Source organism: Populus trichocarpa, chromosome 18, assembly GCF_000002775.5.
Source record: "Populus trichocarpa isolate Nisqually-1 chromosome 18, P.trichocarpa_v4.1, whole genome shotgun sequence".
Lineage (NCBI taxonomy): Eukaryota > Viridiplantae > Streptophyta > Magnoliopsida > Malpighiales > Salicaceae > Populus > Populus trichocarpa.
Genome location: NC_037302.2, coordinates 1,286,747 through 1,304,127, shown reverse-complemented (window position 1 = coordinate 1,304,127; position 17,381 = coordinate 1,286,747). Strand labels below are relative to the sequence as shown.

Genomic DNA, 17,381 nt, shown 5'->3' with positions numbered 1-17,381 from the left:
ATTGCTTCTTGCCCTAGGTGTAAGGTCAGACAGCAGGGATGCTGCATTGTGACTATATTCGTGATGCTGATGAGAAATGTGAGCATTTTCTGAGGAAGCACTTTCATATGTGGATAAACTGTAAGAAAAGACCAGATTCCCAGCAAAAGAATCTGTTCAAGACTGCATCTTTACATATCTGTTTCCTGGCCTTAATAGCCGCAGGACAAGCCTCGTTTTCTTGGATACACGGTGATGTCTCTTTTGCAGGCCACAGAAAATGTGCCTAGGGAGAAAAAAATAATAATTAAATTGATAAAACCAGAAAAAAATAATTGAACAAATCGAACTATATAAAAAAATTAATTAGAATTTAAAAAACACCGAACCAGTTCGGTTTTATAAACTTAAAATCAAAAAAACCGATTAGAATTTAATAGCGTAACCACCTACATGAATCATGATACTAAACAAAGTAAGATTTGGACATTCACTTGACTAAATATATTTTATGTAGAGTATTTTTTAAAAATATATTTTTAATTTTTATATCAAAGTTATCAAAAAAAATTAAAAAAATAAATATACCGAATAAAGTTTTGAGATTAAATTAAACAATTTTTATCCATTAATCTGACAACCCTAAGCTAAAGCACCTTTTTATCTTTCTATGATCAGTCAAAAAGCTAAAATTAAAGCCCCGTTTATTTGCTGGAAAGTAGTTTTTTTTTGGAGAGTGAATTCCGGGAAAGTTAATTATTTTCTGATGTTTGATAGTGTAATAGAAAATAAGTTGGAAAACACTTTCCAGTGTTTGGTTATGTCATGGAAAATGAGCTGAAAAATAACTTATTAATATTTTATTTTTCTCAAGTTTATTAAAATAATGAGAAACAAATCTTACAAATTAAAAAGTTGAATGAGAATGAAATTGAAAAAAAAATATTTTTTCATAATTATCTCAAATAAAATAAATAATAGAGATCAAATCTAAAAAATAAAAAAAAATGAAAGAAGAAGAAATTAAAATAATAATAATTAACATTTCATAAATTATTTCAAATAAAATAAGTAACAATTAAAAGAATGAAGACCAAATTTGATACATAAAAAATTTCAATAAAAAAATGATAAGGAAAAAGCAAATAACAATTATAAAAATGAGGACCAAAGTTAATATAAAAATTAAATTTTAAAAGATGAAATTAAAAAATAAATATTCAAAACAAAATATATATAACAATCAAAAGTTTGATTACCAAATTTGATATAATCAGCAAATAATATGATATTTCTAAATTTTTCATAACTTCCGGAAAGTGTTTTCGTCCAAACTTTTTAGGAAAACACTTTTATGAAACCAAGCTAAATTTTTCTTTGACTGGAAAGTGTTTTCTGTCCAAATTTTTTAGGAAAACACTTTTCTGAAAACTAAGTCAAATTTTTTTTTAACAGGAAAGTGTTTTTCATTGACCAATTTTTTTAATGATAAATAAATATAGAAAAGTTTGAAAAGTAGTTTTTTGAAAATTAAATTTTAAAAAACAAATATAGTATAAGAAAAAAGAAAAATCCCAAAAAAAACTTATTTTCACATTTCTACCCCTAAGCTTCCACTCTTATGCGGCATTACCAAGACAAATACTCTCCTCATAATATGGGTACATGCGTCTTTTACTAAATCTGACTCCTTCCTCCCGAATCGGTACTCACAAACTAAATGACAATATTGCCCCTTTTCAAACCAAGAGCATTTTTGGCACAACGCTTAACCACAGTTTTATTATTTTTAAATCATGTTAAAAATAAAAAAAATATTATTTTAATATATTTAAAAAAAATACTTCAAAAAAAATAAAATTATGAACACACGAAAACAATCAGGCGCACCCGACAGGGCACCCCACAATTTCAAAAAGGAATCATTTTTCTCTGTGAAGTCACTCACAGAGAGCTTTGTTTGATCAAAAATCAAAAACCCTTAAAAATTTCAACACTGGCATTGTGTGAAGGAGAGATTTTTACTCATTTCAAGGCCAAAAGGTTCAAACTTTGATCAAGAAAAGAGGGTTTTTAGGGTTTAATGTAAGTTTTTTTCCTCTCTCTATTTTTAATGCCTTCTGTTTCCTATTTTGGGCTTGTTTTGTTAAAACTGGTTAAAGCTTGTAGCTTCTTGGGGCCTTGTCGTGTCTCTGATCAGTAAAGGTGTTTACTTTTCTTTTTTTTACACATTTTAGTGGAAATATAGTGGTTTTTATGACAGTCCCGTTGTGTTAGGGAAAAACCCAGATGGTTAAGATTGTTTTGTAGTAGTTTTTGTGTTTCTGCTGTTGTTGGAAGGAAAAAATTACTGTGAGAGAGAAAAAACGGGGGCCTTTTCTTGCATGTATATGATGACATGGTTATCTTGTTGAATATTTTTTTTGGGTTTTTGTTAAAAGTTTTGTTTTTTTTTTTTTTGTAATAAAAGTTTGCGCTTCTTTTTTTTCACATTTCTTTTTTGTCGTTGATTACAGTTCTAATGAACGATATGTGTTAAGGTGTTTTGAAGGAAGTCTGGATGATCGAATAGTTTATCATTTGGAATCCAGAGTGAACCCCAAATGCTTAGCATTTGTTGTAGAGGAAGATATGTATTTGTGGAGGAAATGTTGATGCTGCTCGGGCACTTGGGCATAATGGCTTGTTGGGTTTTAGTACTTGTGATGTTCTGAGGACATTCTTAATAAAAGCAGGAAATGGTTCTCATATCTGTTGTTTAATGAGCCTTGAAAACTTAAGTTGTTTTCACTGATATGTTCCATGCTGCTTCCACTTCCATTTGGGTTAAATTATCACAGTTGTGATCACACCTTCGGCACTGATGTTCTGTCTTTTGTTTATTCTCAGATTTTGAATTAGATGGGTGCATCATCAGATTACATGGAGGATGTGGGTCCGAGTAGTAAGGGTGAAGTTGATGATATGGATATGGATATGGATGAGGATTTGATGGACACAACTAACTTAAATGAATTGGGGAAAGAAACTTTGCAAAGTTTCTGTAAGAAGGCAGCGTCTTTGTTTTTTGATGAGTATGGTCTCATCAGTCACCAAATCAACTCATATAATGCTTTCATCAACAGTGGACTCCAGAGGGTCTTTGATTCATTTGGTGAGGTTGCTGTTGAGCCTGGATATGACTCATCTAAGCAGAAGGATGGTGAATGGAGACGTGCATCAGTTAGGTTTGGAAAGGTCACCCTTGATCGACCAAGTTTTTGGGGTGGTACTTCAAGTGATGCTGAGCATAATATGTTTCCCAGACATGCCAGACTTCAGAATATGACATATTCAGCGAGAATGAAAATTCATGTCAATGTTCAGGTACATAATTCTATCTAACAGTTCTGTTTTTTATTGGTGATAGCAGTTTGATGTTATACCATCTGTATCGTGTTTGATAGGGTAATTCTTGATACTGTAATGTCAAACTCTTTAGTTGAAAGGTTATGATTTTCCCTGAAGTAGCAAATTTTAGAGTTGATCTCTGGTTTTCTTTCATGATATATCTTAATTGCTATATTACTATGTCATATTGATAATTTCATGACTCTTAGAATTCTTAATCACATTTCAAAAACTTGTGCTGTTGGGCAAGTGCCTTGATGTTCCCAGGACTGTTTTAAGCTTGATTTAGTTCTAATAACTCTATAGTTGACTCGAACTTGCCAATGATGCTGATGATCAGAATTTCTCTTAGGCAGTGATGGTAGTCCATTTTTAACACATAGGCACCAATGGCTTGAAGACTCAATTTTCAAGTGTCTTCTGCTTTTAATTAATTCCTTTTTTTGTAATCATTTTTTGTTTGTTTGTTTGTGGATACACCAATTGACTGTTAAATAAGTGGACTCTTATTTACTTGAGAAGAAAAAAGAACTGCACTGTCATCTATGCATATGCACCAATTTTTGCAATCATAGCGTTTTCATTCTGTCTCAATTCTCTTAGGCAAGATTGTTTCAGCTAAAACTATGAAGATGCCATAAATTGTCGGATACTTTCTCTGCCTTTTTAAGTTTTTTAATCTCCTATATTTTTTCTGCAATTATGTCAGGTATACACACAAACTGTTGGTAGAAGTGACAAGTTCAAAACAGGGATAGACAAAGTTGTTCAGAAGAATGTTGTACATACTGAAAACAGGGAAATCATTATTGGAAGGATCCCTGTTATGGTGAAGTCTGACCTTTGCTGGCTGACAACAGTTGAAAAGGGGGATTGCGATTTTGATCATGGAGGCTATTTTTTGATCAAAGGTGCAGAGAAGGTGCGTTTGAAGTTTTCTGTTTAGTTTTCTTTTCCTCTGTACTTTCAGTTCCTAATCATGTCTAAGCTTGTATTTGCTGTAATTGAACATATGCTTGTTATTAATCGTTTGTATGGTTTGATTATCAACTGCAACCAGAACCAATATATTCCCTTCTCTTCAGTTGTGCAGCTTGTAATGCAAAACAGCAGAACTTCAAGAGAAAAGTGATTATAAGTTTATCAGTGATTTGGACTGAGAGACCTTGTCACGTGTTTGCCGTTTTAATGCTATTCTTTTTCTCTCTGAGGTTGGGAAGCAAGCCCTGGCACCAGGACTTACTATATCATTCTACTGGTTTTCTGTTTTTTTTTTTTTTGTCATTTGCACATGCTCTCTCTCTCTCTAGTTAACATTTATTGAATGTGCTTTTGTTGATTGTATTAGTTAATTCTACCAAAATATTTATTGTATTTGTTTCAATTTACTGCAGGTGTTCATTGCACAAGAACAAATTTGTATGAAGAGACTTTGGATTTCAAATAGTCAGGGCTGGACCGTTTCATACAAATCTGAAGTTAAGAGGAACAGGTTGATTGTTAGACTAGTGGAGCTCTCTAAATTAGAATACATTAAAGGAGAAAAGAAAGGCCTCTGTGTATACTTCTTGTCGACAGAGATCCCTTTATGGATATTGTTTTTTGCCCTTGGTGTAAGGTCTGACAAAGAAGTGATAGATTTGATTGATTATGCCAGCAATGATGCCAGCATTGTGAATATATTCTTTGCCTCAATTCATGATGCTGATGAGAAATGCGAGCATTTTCGTAGGGAGGACAGAGCACTTGATTATGTGGATAAACTGTTAAAAAAGACCAGATTCCCACCAAAAGAATCTATTGAAGATGCCATTAGTGCATATCTGTTTCCCAGGCTTAATAGCCGCAGGCACAAGGCTCGTTTTCTTGGATACATGGTGAAGTGTCTTTTGGAGGCCTATACTGGCCACAGGAAATGTGACAATAGGGATAGTTTTAGAAACAAGAGGTTTGAGTTGGCTAGCGAGTTGCTTGAACGAGAGCTAAAAGTGCATGTTTCACATGCACTCAGGCGCATGACCAAGGCTTTGCAGAGAGACCTATATGGAGACCGTGATGTGCACCCAATTGAACACTATTTGGATGCTTCAATAGTGACCAATGGTTTGACGAGAGCATTCTCAACTGGGGCATGGTGCCATCCTTTCAAGTGGATGGAAAGGGTTTCCGGAGTTGTGGGAAATCTTGGGCGTGCAAATCCATTGCAAACGATGATAGATCTGCGGAAAACAAGGCAGCAAGTTCTGTACACAGGAAAGGTTGGAGATGCCAGATACCCGTAAGTTATTCATATTTTATGAACTGGTTCTTGTTTCTGTGCATCTTGCCATTCAGGTGCGTCAACTTTACAACTGGAACTAAGTTCCACTCCTTGATTGGTTAAGATGTGTTCATGGATTATTGTGCTAAACTGTCTTGACCACACCTGGTTGCTATAGCAGCTTGTGTTATGTCGATATGTCCTGATCTAAAAGTCAAAAGTATCCTGGTTGTTTTTCTTATTTGTTCTTAGCAACATATAACCTGTAGGAAATCTTGAAATCCTTGATTTTAGGGAGGAAACTAATCAGTAAGCAATCGGTTCACTTGTTGCTTAATCTATTCATTTTTATTAGTGGAAGCTTTTATGAGCTATTATGATGGAATGAGTTTGGGTTCTTGCAGAATCTGACATCAAACAGCATGAATTTTCTTAATTCATTTTGTTGCTTTCTAAATTTGAAATGGCGGGCTAATTAGAAATCCAAAATGCAGGGTTATATTTTAGCTGCAAGTGAGAGCATAAGCATTTTGTTTGTAGATGAGTGTGTGATCTCAAAAACTGATGCTGTGTTCGTTAACAAGTTGAAATTTCTCATTTTTGGTTTAAAATGTCTATCTGCCTTTTCTAAGAATATTAATGATTATAAACTGTTTCCTTCCTAGGATTGAATTATACGATTACGTGTGCTCTAATTCATGCATATTTGATCATTCAAGAAATTTTATCCTTTGTGCTTGTTGGATGATCCAGTGTTAGTGGTTTCTATGTTTTTGTAACATAATTTTTTGGTTGCAGCCACCCTTCTCATTGGGGTAGAGTTTGCTTTCTCTCTACTCCAGATGGTGAAAACTGTGGCCTTGTAAAAAACTTGGCTGTCACTGGAGTTGTCAGTACCAATATATCAGAATCTCTAGTTGATAAATTGTTTGATAGTGGGATGGAGAAACTGGTTGATGATACTTACACTAAACTGGATGGGAAGCATAAGGTGTTTCTAAATGGTGAATGGGTTGGAGTCTGCGAAGATTCTTGTTTGTTTGTTGGTGAGCTAAGAAGCATGCGACGCAGGAGAGAATTGCCCTATCAGGTTGTCTCATTTATAATTTATGATTTATTTCCAAATTTCTAGCAAATAAAGTTTATGCATATCATCAATTTGCTGCTACTGTTGAGACCAAAAATTTGATCAAAGGTTTCAAAAATGAAATATATGACGACTGATAGTTTGTTTCTTTATAACGGCTGCCTTGAGAAGTTGCAGTTAAACTTGTTTATACATGCTATTTGTGATATTCATGTTTGACCCTGCAATGTCCCTAAGTTTCATTATATACTAGAGGGAAGCTTGTAAAAAGAAGTTGATGATTTTATTGAAAACCTTTAAAATGAACATTTTGTTACAATTGTCCAAGTTATAAACCATCAGAAGAGTGATCATGCAGGCCTCATCCAGACCAAGTGTTGGAAAATGTTGATGTTAGGTAGTCAACACATGATTTCTTCATTATTTTTACCTCTTAAGGAATCGGTTCGCTTCTAGAAAATGCTTGGATGCATGTCTGAATTGTTGTCACCTTATCTCTTTTGTTTGTCCCTTTCATACTTTTCCTTTTTATGATAAAGTATTCAGCATTTGTAGATTTTACTCTCCTTTATCCTTTAAATGGATGGTTGTGGGGATTTCCTTGATCTGATTTATTTTTGTTGCCTTCCTAACATTTCAGTAATGGTTTTCTCATGTAGGTGGAAATCAAAAGGGATGAACAACAGAGAGAAGTACGCATATTTTCTGATGCTGGAAGGATCTTACGCCCTCTTTTAGTTGTTGAGAACTTGGATAAAATAAAAGCATTTAAAGGGGGAAATTACATCTTCACTTCTCTTCTGGACAAGGGGATTATTGAGTTTATTGGAACAGAAGAGGAAGAGGACTGTTGTACTGCATGGGGCATCAAATTTCTTTTAGCAGATATTGAGGGGAAGCAACCTATGAAGTATACACACTGTGAACTTGACATGTCCTTTTTATTAGGTTTGAGTTGTGGAATTATTCCCTTTGCCAATCATGACCATGCACGAAGGGTCCTGTACCAAGCTCAAAAACATTCTCAACAGGCTATTGGATTTTCCACAACAAATCCCAACATCAGAGTTGACACCTTGTCTCACCAATTGCATTACCCCCAAAGGCCTCTATTTCGGACAATGATTTCTGATTGTCTCGGTAAACCTGGATACCCACTTGGTCATAATGCAGTGCTGCCAAAGCCAGAGTTGTTTAATGGTCAGAATGCTATAGTGGCAGTTAATGTTCATCTGGGTTACAACCAAGAGGATTCGTTGGTAATGAATCGTGCTTCTTTAGAGCGTGGCATGTTCCGCTCTGAGCACATTAGAAGCTACAAGGCGGAGGTGGACAACAAGGAGCTAACTGACAAGAGGCGGAAGTCCGAGGATTCTATTACTTTTGGGAAAATACAAAGTAAAATTGGACGGGTTGACAGCCTTGATGATGATGGATTTCCTTTTATTGGTGCTAATATGCAAAGTGGTGATATTGTGATAGGGAAGTGTGCAGAATCTGGGGCAGATCATAGTGTAAAACTGAAGCACACGGAGAGGGGCATGGTTCAGAAAGTGGTATTGTCATCTAATGATGAGGGAAAGAATTTTGCTGTGGTGTCTTTGAGACAGGTACATAAAAAAAAGTTTTAGTAACATAAAGACAGTTCTGTTTGTGTCTGCATGCAAGTTCAGTTTCTGCATGGCTACCTATATGCTCACACATGCATGTCCCACTGGCAGAAAATGTAAGGTCTGGTGATGTGAAACAAATTTAGCATGTGAAGAGCTCCCAATGGTGTTTGAATTTGCCTTCCTCTAGACCTATTTTATGCAATTTATAGTTAGCGGATGCTTCTGGGGTTGGTTTTCCTTGGGCGTACGCCCTTTGTCCTTTTGAACCAAATGTACATGTGTGTGAGTGCGTGTGTTTTGCATATTATTGATGTTCTTTTGCTTGGTTGTATTACGCCTTTAAATTGCATTTCCTGTCATTGGTGATGTTCTTGAATTGCTGTTGCAGGTTCGATCTCCTTGTCTTGGAGACAAGTTCTCAAGCATGCATGGGCAAAAGGGTGTTCTGGGCTTCTTGGAGTCTCAGGAGAACTTCCCTTTCACAATTCAAGGAGTTGTTCCTGATATTGTTATAAACCCACATGCATTTCCGTCACGACAAACTCCTGGTCAACTATTAGAGGCTGCTTTAGGAAAGGGAATTGCCTGTGGTGGCTCAAAGAGATATGCTACCCCTTTCTCCACTCTCTCGGTTGATGACATCATAGACCAGCTTCACAGGTGACGTTGCATTCACAGACACCACTCTTTGCTCTGTAATTGAGCTATTTGTAAATGTTGATGCATAATTTATTTCAACTTCCATTTTATCCAAGAATGCTTTAGAATTAAAAAAAAAAGAGTCAATGCTGTCTCATTCTCGGTGGTTTGGTGTACCGCACTACACTTTCCAGCATATGTCATTGTCAAATTTCATGCTGTTGTCTATTTCAAGTTCCTGTCCTCTCCTTCTGTTCATGATCTCGTTTTTGTTTTCAAGTTATTCTGAGAGCGACAATCTGTTGAATATGTACAACAGGGCTAAATTTTCAAGATGGGGAAATGAAAGAGTCTACAATGGTCGAACTGGTGAAATGGTTCGTTCTCTCATATTTATGGGACCAACATTCTATCAGCGGCTGGTCCACATGGCTGAAGACAAAGTAAAATTTCGCAACACGGGACCAGTACACCCACTTACAAGACAGCCAGTTGCAGACCGTAAGCGTTTTGGTGGTATCAAGTTCGGTGAGATGGAGCGTGACTGCCTCATAGCTCATGGTGCGTCTGCAAACCTGCACGAACGCCTTTTTACTCTCAGTGACTCCTCTGAAATGCATATCTGCCAGAAATGCAAAAATGTGGCCAACGTGATCCAACGGGGTGTGCCTGGTGGCCGCAAGATTAGGGGTCCCTATTGCCGGGTTTGTGAGTCTGTTGATGACCTTGTTAAGGTTAGTGTACCTTATGGGGCCAAGTTGTTGTGCCAGGAGCTTTTCAGCATGGGCATAAGTTTGAAATTTGATACCAGGGTTTCTTGAGCTCTTATTTTGGTGTTTCTTCCGGTTGCCTTCATGTTTATGGAAGTTTCACTCTTGTAGGATATGTTTTTCAAAGTTATGTTCCCTGAATCTGTGTATGGTATGGTTTGATCAGTTCATATACAAGTAGTAAGCCAGGTTCCTTAATCTAGTGATGGCAAGTTACAATGTTTTCCCCTTTTTGGGACCATTTATCATTTAGGCTCTAACCATGAAATGATGATGGACTAGGAGCGTAAACTCGGGTTCCATATTTTGAATCATGAATGGTATAGCCTGCAAATCTTGAAACCTATTTGACTCTTTAGTCGAACCTTCATCGTTCTCATGCATCTGTGAAAGTTTCATTAATGCTCTTGACCTAAACATTTGCTGTTTTGAGTTTTCAATTCGAATAGAGCCATATTACTTAAGTCCAGAAAAAAAAATCGTAAGAAATTTTCATCTTATAGCATGACTGCAATTAGTTGGTGGGATTTGAACCAGTGTGGTTGTACGACAAAACCTATCTTTACAAATCAACTAGGATGGTCATCCAAACCATCATCAAACGAAAATTATGTCCTCGTGGCTTGATCGTAACGAGTTTGTAGGATTTGAACATGTTATCGCTTTTGGCCATTCATCATCGCAGAAATCATGTGGATAGATGACTTGGGTTAGTCCACCAAGGCAAAACTTTCCCTGTCCTTCTGTGAATCTGTGGTATTATTTTAAGAAACAAGTGAAAAAGAATTTGATTCAAAATTACAAGTTGGAAGAATGAATGAATAATAAACAAATAGAGCTCTCTAACAAAGTCATGGTCAAAACCCTAAAGTGGAAGTCAAATACAAAACCGCCTGGTCAGGTCAACAGGAGTCAAAAAGGAAACAAAAAGCACAGATGTTCCCTCTCCACCTGTATAACCAAATCCTAGACCCCTGTTTTAGACAGACAAAACTCTCCTGTCTTTCATTTTTGTTTTGTTTCTTTCAAACACTCTCACATTTTAATATAAAACCACTACATCAAAGAACCATGCAAGAACAGAACAAAGATCCTAAAGAAGATTCTAATATTGGCTTTAACTGTGATTGCTCTTCTTTTTCCCAGTCACTCAAAAAAGTTATTTCCAATTCACCAGTTCTTGGATTTCAGGTTCTTCTACCTTCGTCTTTTTACTCTTTTCATACACTTAATGTGTTTTATCAACTTTTATGTGTATAGATGAACTCATCTGGCTGTTGTTTGTTATTTGTGTTGTGGGGTTTCTTCTTTTGTTTTTGTTTATAATGATTGAAATGCTTGTGTAGTTTCTAATCAAGAATTTGTTTTTCTCTTTAAAAGGTGGTATACTGGGTTGTTTTCTGTGTTGGGTTTATTTTTTTTTTTCATTTTTATGTACGAAATTGGTTGAGTTTGCAGGGAAACATTGATTAGTAAGAAGGGGGCTGGTATGAAGTGTGGACAAATGATGAGGCTTTCTGTTTAGTTTAGTATATTTTGGAATGATTGTGTTGGTTTGTTGATAACACCTTTATAATGATCATTGATAATTAGTATTAATATAGACTATAGAGAATCCATCAGAGAAAAATTTAAATATGTTGCTTGCCCAAATCGCAAAAAGCTTGATGTGAGTTTTGTTTTCTTTTTAATGTTTATGTAGTCAATTATATAAGAATAATTGATTTGTAGGGGGGAAATGAGATGTTCCAACAGGATGCTTGTGCGGGTACAAAACCTGAAGCAGACCGGGTACAGTTAGAACATCAAGCTGAATGTGCAAATACTTCTAGTGAAGTATTGTCACTTACACCAGCTGTAATATCTGTCCCGTATTCAGCATCTGTACCACAAAAGCCACGGTCAATGCGTGCACTTGGGCTAGTAATAAACCAGCAAAAGTCTGACTGTGAGACCAGACATCCACACGTTGTGGAATCACCACCTGCTGATGGCTATAACTGGAGGAAGTATGGCAGGAAGCTGGTGAAGGGTTCTAAAAATTTGAGAAGCTACTATAGATGTGTCTATTCTAGTTGCTATGCTAAGAAGAAGGTTCAACATTGTGATCGATCTGGTCGTGTCGTTGATGTTGTTTATATAGGTGACCACCATCATGATCCTCCTCAAAAGAAACGCATCAGGGTTGTATCATCTGCTAAGCATACCATAGGCAGTCAAGTTGTAGATCCTTCGGTTCAGAAGTTAGTTGGGCTGGATATTTCTGTCTGTTCAGCTGATGGCAGACATTCATCTCTGCATGTGCCTGAATCAGAACAACAGAGTTCAAGCATTTCAAATGGAAATGCTGGAGCTAGGATTAAAGAGAAAAGTGATGATGAGGCAGAGTCAAAACGATGGCAAGTTATTTGAGTAACATGATAGTTTAAAATGACAGATGTTTTATTTTGCTAATATTGTCGCTTTCATCATGAATACCATTTTACAGCTCTGGTTCAAGTGCAGTGGGACCCCAACAAAATGGCTCCTGTGGGATTGCTAGTACTCAGGTTCAGGAGAAACATGGTGCTGAACCACGACTGAAAATAAGGCATGTCCTTTGCGGAATTTTGTTCTCTTGAACCTTAGATTTTAGTTTTGAGTTTTCTAATTCAATTCATTTGGTCAACAAGCAGGATTAAAGAAAGAAGTGCACCATGTTCAGTTCCTGTCTTGAAAACTATGAAGGAGCCTGAAATCATTAGACACACTGTTTCTGATGACGGAAGCTCAAATGATGGCTATCGATGGCGCAAGTATGGTCAGAAAATGTTGAAGGGGAATTCATTAGTAAGGTAGAATTTGCACTCCTTTTGCTTATGTAGGCATAAATAGCATAGGACTTCGTGTGCTATCATTTCTTTTTCCAATCTCCACATGCATGGCCCTGAGAAAACTTTTCCCAGCCAATCTAAGTTTGCCCAATCAAGATTTTCTCTAATTACTTTTATGTCTTCGGTATCTTCTTTTAACCTTATCAAATCCCTTGGTGAAATGTTAGGAGCTATTACAGATGCTCATCTTCAGCATGCCCTGCTCATAAGCATGTTGAGAGGGCCACAGATGATGCCTCATCCACCACAGTCACATACGAAGGGAAACATGACCATGATATGCCAGCACCTAAGAAAAGACAATGTTCAGAAAGTCGTCTTATTTCCCCAGCTGCTTCCACAGACGATGCCCGCTGCAAGAAAAACAGAAGCTTATCTAGTCGAAAGCCCTCAAGCAGGTGCTCAGTAGACGGTGAAGTAGATTTGATGGGTGAGAAGATCTCGAAGCTTGGAGGTGAGCAGGCATTAGAATCAGCTCAAACCCTTCTTAGCATTGGAATTGATCTCAGGCCTCGCTGAGGAACAAAATTTTGTAGTGATTGATGCAAATTATAGTATTATCAGGTTGTTTTCATGGAAATTATATGAACTTTCTCATTTCGAGTTCCAATGAAATTTCAGAAGTTCTACTCTCTTATCTTTTTTGAATTCTGAACGCACTTGATTGTTCTTTAGTTCGATGTCCCATTATGGGATTGTAAATCAATACATTCCATTCATCTTGGAGAGATCAAGTCTCAATCATGGGAATTGAAAAGGTCAGACGACGGGTTCTTCAGCTTTATTAGTGTCACAATCTGAAACCACCATACAGGTTTCATGAATTGGCAATAGTATGGTCATTATTAAGCTGGCGTAACTAGCTGACCAAATCAACCCTCTTAGCAGAGGGACAATACAAGTCTGATTTTTTTTCAACCAAAGGAAAAGCACAAAGTAGAACTTAACAAGAGTGGTTTAAAAACAAGCATCGAGAAGAGCAGGACAGTAATAAGTAGCTATTATCATCAACTGTAAGCAGCAGCAAATGCTACATTACCTACATTCCTTGGCTTTGTTTGCTCATGAAAGTATATTCCAGATTGATTGAGCATGGAAAGTAAGTACAGTAACTCATCATTACACAGCTTTGAAGGTCTCTTATCTTCAAAACTACCAGCTTTTAGAACCTCAATGATCTTCTCCTTGAACAAAAGCAACTCTCTATCTGCGCAAGAAGATGAATGGCACTCTTCTCCATCACTCTCCTCCTCATTGTCCCCATCATCATCCGCACAAACATACTGGTTCCTATTAATTTCTTCTCCATTAGAGCTCGTCATTTTCGATAATCTGAATAGTTCTATCACCTTCTTCTTCTGCTTAAATGTTGCCCCCAAAGTCTTATTCTTCTTCCCAAAACAATTTTTCGTGAATGCCCACCATTCATCAAGATTCACATCAGGAATTCGATCTTTTGGCCGAATGATAACCACAGAAGAATCAACTTTTGGAACAGGGAAAAATTCCCTCTTGCTTACATTCATCACAAACTCCACATCTGCTACCAACTTCACATTCACAGCCAATCTATTAAACTCAGAATCTCCAGGCTTTGCCAACAACCGCCGTGCAAATTCTTTCTGAAGAAGAAGTGTGGCACTTCGAAATGTATTCGCCCCATACACCAATTTAGCCACGAGAGGCGAAGATATCCCATAAGGAATGTTGGCCACAACAAGATCAAATTTGGGAAACTCAGCCTTCAATGCATCCTCTCGAATAACCTGCAAAACCCCATTAAGCCATTCCCCAAAAGGTTAAACTTTAACCATTTCCAAAACAACGACATAAGTTAATAACAGAAGAAACCCACCAATCCACTCTCCAAAAGACTACATTTCAATCACTGCAAGTGCACAATAAATTAATACTAAAAAGAAACCCATCACGCCATTCTCAATAAAGATCAAATCTTTCTCACTGTAAAAGCATAATAAATCAATAACAAAGGAAACCGATAACCCCATTTCCAAAAACATAAAACTTTAGTCCTCACAAAACAACTTCTTTCAGGTATTTTATCAAACACTTGCATACAAACCAAACTCACACTCAGTTTATCTTCAAATCCATGCTCCTTCACACGTTTATTAAGAACCCCAACCATCCTTTTATCAATTTCAACAGCAACAACCTTCGAAGCAACATCAAGAAGCTTAAGAGTGAGGTTTCCAGTTCCTGGTCCAATTTCAAGGACAGTGTCGGTTGGGTTTATTGAAGATTTTCTAACTATGGAGTCTAGAATCCTCTGGTTAGTGAGCAAGTGCTGGCCTTTGCTTTTATACAAGAATAAGTCGTCTTGTTGCTTGTCTTCTTTTGTGTTTCTAGTTCTGTATTTGTCATTGTAATGATGGGTTGGCTTGGTACGAAGTTGTCGGAGAGAGTTTTGTCTGAGAATGGATTGGATAAGGTAGAATTGGATTAGATTTCTCTTCTTCAACTGAGTATTCATGAAGAAAATCAAAAGGGTTTTTCCTTTCTCGTATCATTTGCAGGCTCTAATTCGCCATGGCAGGTCTCCCGCAAGGCTGCCACTGTTTTTTGCTTCAAGTAGACAAGAAGGGCTAAACTATATTATACTCCTGCCCCTATAATTTTCTAATATTATACTTTTAGTTTTGAAAAAAAGTTTTCAAATTATATATTTCTTATATGCAAATGATTAATTATGATGAGCAAGCTTAAAAATCTTGCTATAAAGATATATTAAAAATGTAATGTATATTCAAATACAAAATTGGTTCAATTAGAGAAAAAAAAAATTGAAAAAGTATTAAGGTTAGATCGAGTAATTAATCCTTTTCAATTTTTTATGCTTGCTACTAAATAACTATATATATATAAAAAAATAATTTCTTATATTTTTATTTTCCCTCATCTTTTTCTTATTTCTTTTCCTCTCAAACTCCATATATTTTTATAACATCTTATTAGAAGAAACTTAAAAACCAAATTCAAAAATAAGTTATTTAATAATTAATTATTAGTGGTGATATTGTAATTTTTTAAAATTAAAACGAATCAGTAAAGTAAATTATTGTTGTGGCTCTCAACTCATTGCTCCATAAATTAGAACAATATAATAATAATAATTTTTTCTTTCTCAACAAAATCAACTAACTTATTATTATTATTATTATTATTATTATTATTATTAGAGGTAACATAATTTTTTTCACATGATCAATTGGTTAATTGATTTGGATAAATTGATGTTATTATATTTTTTAACACAGTAAATTAACTAATTATCCTTATAAGTAAAAAAAAAACATTAAACTTGAGTTAAGATGCTATTTTATTTTTTTAATATTTTAATCATTATGAAATGACTAAATAACCCTTAAAATTATTTTTTTAATTTGTGTCTAGGGCGTTTTGTATTCATTATTTTTTTTTGTTATAATCAAGTTCACTTAAGCATTTTCATATTATTAAAAAAGTAGTTGATTGTGGGTAGTGGTTGTGCTTTTAGGGCGGTGCGTGTGACATTTTTTTGGCAATCAATGTTGGCTTTTAGGGTGGCATTCAAATTATCTTAATGACCCCTCTATTCATTGGCAACACATGTAGTAAAGGGACCTTCGGTTTAGCATTGGCGGCCATCTTTTTTTATCCTCTTTTCTTTATCCTTCTCGATTTCCATGCTTAACCCTCTAAATTTTCAAAACAATAATTCAAATTGTTTTCCTTTCATATTTGACCCTTGTTCTTCTTATTACTATTTGTTTTATATAAAATAATTCTAAATTGATTTTTTTTTTCAATTTCATCATCCTTTAATTTTTCTTATATGTCAGATTTAGTCATCATTCTTTTAATTGCTATTTGTTTTATTTGAGATAATTTTTAAGATTGAATCTTTTTTGGATTTCATCATCTGCTTTTTCTTCCTATCAAATTTGATCATCATTATTTTTATTTTTATTTTTTTACTTTGATAATTTTTAAAATTGATATTTTTTTCGGTTTCATCCTTCAACATTAAATTGATTAAGAATTAAGTTTCTTAAATGAACTCGGGTCTAGGATTTTACTGGTTATGAGTTTAGAAAATTAACTCAAGTTTAGAATTTGCCCAAGTTTGCTTGATTAATTTTTTAAGCTCAATTTTTTTTAGTTTTATTTTTCAACATTTATTTAATTGAAAATTGAGCTTCTTTATTTTTTTTATTTGTTTTCTATTGGATTTTTTATTCATTTGAAAAATAATTTGGGTTATCTCGACTCTTTAACATTGACTTGTTTGATAATTAAGTTTCATGGTTTGATTCAATTTGCTTTCTGCAAGATTACCCTGGTATCAAAACTAGATCGTATATTTTACATGTTGACTCGGGAGGGATCAGGGTTGATTTCTTCAACCTTTTTTGGATCATACTTTTTTTCTTCAATTTTGTCATTCAATATCTTGTTTACTAGAAATTGATTTTCGATCTTTTCTTCCTTTTTTTTTTCATTAAATGAGATTATTGCGTTCTCATTTTATGTTTTGATTTGTTATCAGATAAGATTCTTCAATATTTGCTTTCTTAAAAGAAAAAAATGATTTGTTATTTCAATTTTATCATTCAACATTTGATTGATTGAGAATTGGTCTTCGTGTTTTTTTTTCTACTTTTTTTTCTATGGGGTTATCTCATGATTGCGGTGTTAGCGGGTTAACCTGGTTTGATTCGAGCTTTTTAAAAAAAAAATATATTTTTTTTTTCAATTTCGTGATTCAGC

At 35.1% G+C, this 17,381-nt stretch overlaps 3 protein-coding genes across 4 annotated transcripts; 2 read left to right on the top strand and 1 right to left on the bottom strand.

Annotated features, from left to right (window-relative positions):
• Positions 1–1,833: 1,833 nt before the first annotated feature.
• Positions 1,834–9,936, top strand: LOC7465421 (DNA-directed RNA polymerases IV and V subunit 2). The gene is made up of 8 exons (XM_024590512.2): positions 1,834–2,064; positions 2,869–3,345; positions 4,079–4,291; positions 4,764–5,647; positions 6,428–6,719; positions 7,376–8,326; positions 8,718–8,989; positions 9,288–9,936. The coding sequence occupies exons 2-8, from the start codon at positions 2,881–2,883 to the stop codon at positions 9,787–9,789; spliced, it is 3,579 nt and encodes a 1,192-aa protein (XP_024446280.2). The 5' UTR covers positions 1,834–2,064; positions 2,869–2,880; the 3' UTR covers positions 9,790–9,936.
• A 663-nt stretch (positions 9,937–10,599) lies between these two features.
• Positions 10,600–13,246, top strand: LOC7465422 (WRKY transcription factor WRKY24). 2 transcript variants are annotated; one of them, XM_024590516.2, is made up of 5 exons: positions 10,600–10,929; positions 11,470–12,137; positions 12,227–12,328; positions 12,414–12,572; positions 12,779–13,246. In XM_024590516.2, the coding sequence occupies exons 1-5, from the start codon at positions 10,675–10,677 to the stop codon at positions 13,128–13,130; spliced, it is 1,536 nt and encodes a 511-aa protein (XP_024446284.2). In that variant the 5' UTR covers positions 10,600–10,674; the 3' UTR covers positions 13,131–13,246. The 2 variants fall into 2 exon arrangements, with proteins under 2 accessions (XP_024446284.2, XP_024446286.2); XM_024590518.2 differs by having other exon boundaries at positions 10,604–10,929; positions 11,441–12,137.
• A 180-nt stretch (positions 13,247–13,426) lies between these two features.
• LOC7465423 (ribosomal RNA small subunit methyltransferase, mitochondrial) lies at positions 13,427–15,225 on the bottom strand. The gene is made up of 2 exons (XM_002324874.4): positions 14,704–15,225; positions 13,427–14,377 (listed from the first exon to the last, which is right to left on the bottom strand). The coding sequence occupies exons 1-2, from the start codon at positions 15,103–15,105 to the stop codon at positions 13,619–13,621; spliced, it is 1,161 nt and encodes a 386-aa protein (XP_002324910.2). The 5' UTR covers positions 15,106–15,225; the 3' UTR covers positions 13,427–13,618.
• Positions 15,226–17,381: the final 2,156 nt, after the last annotated feature.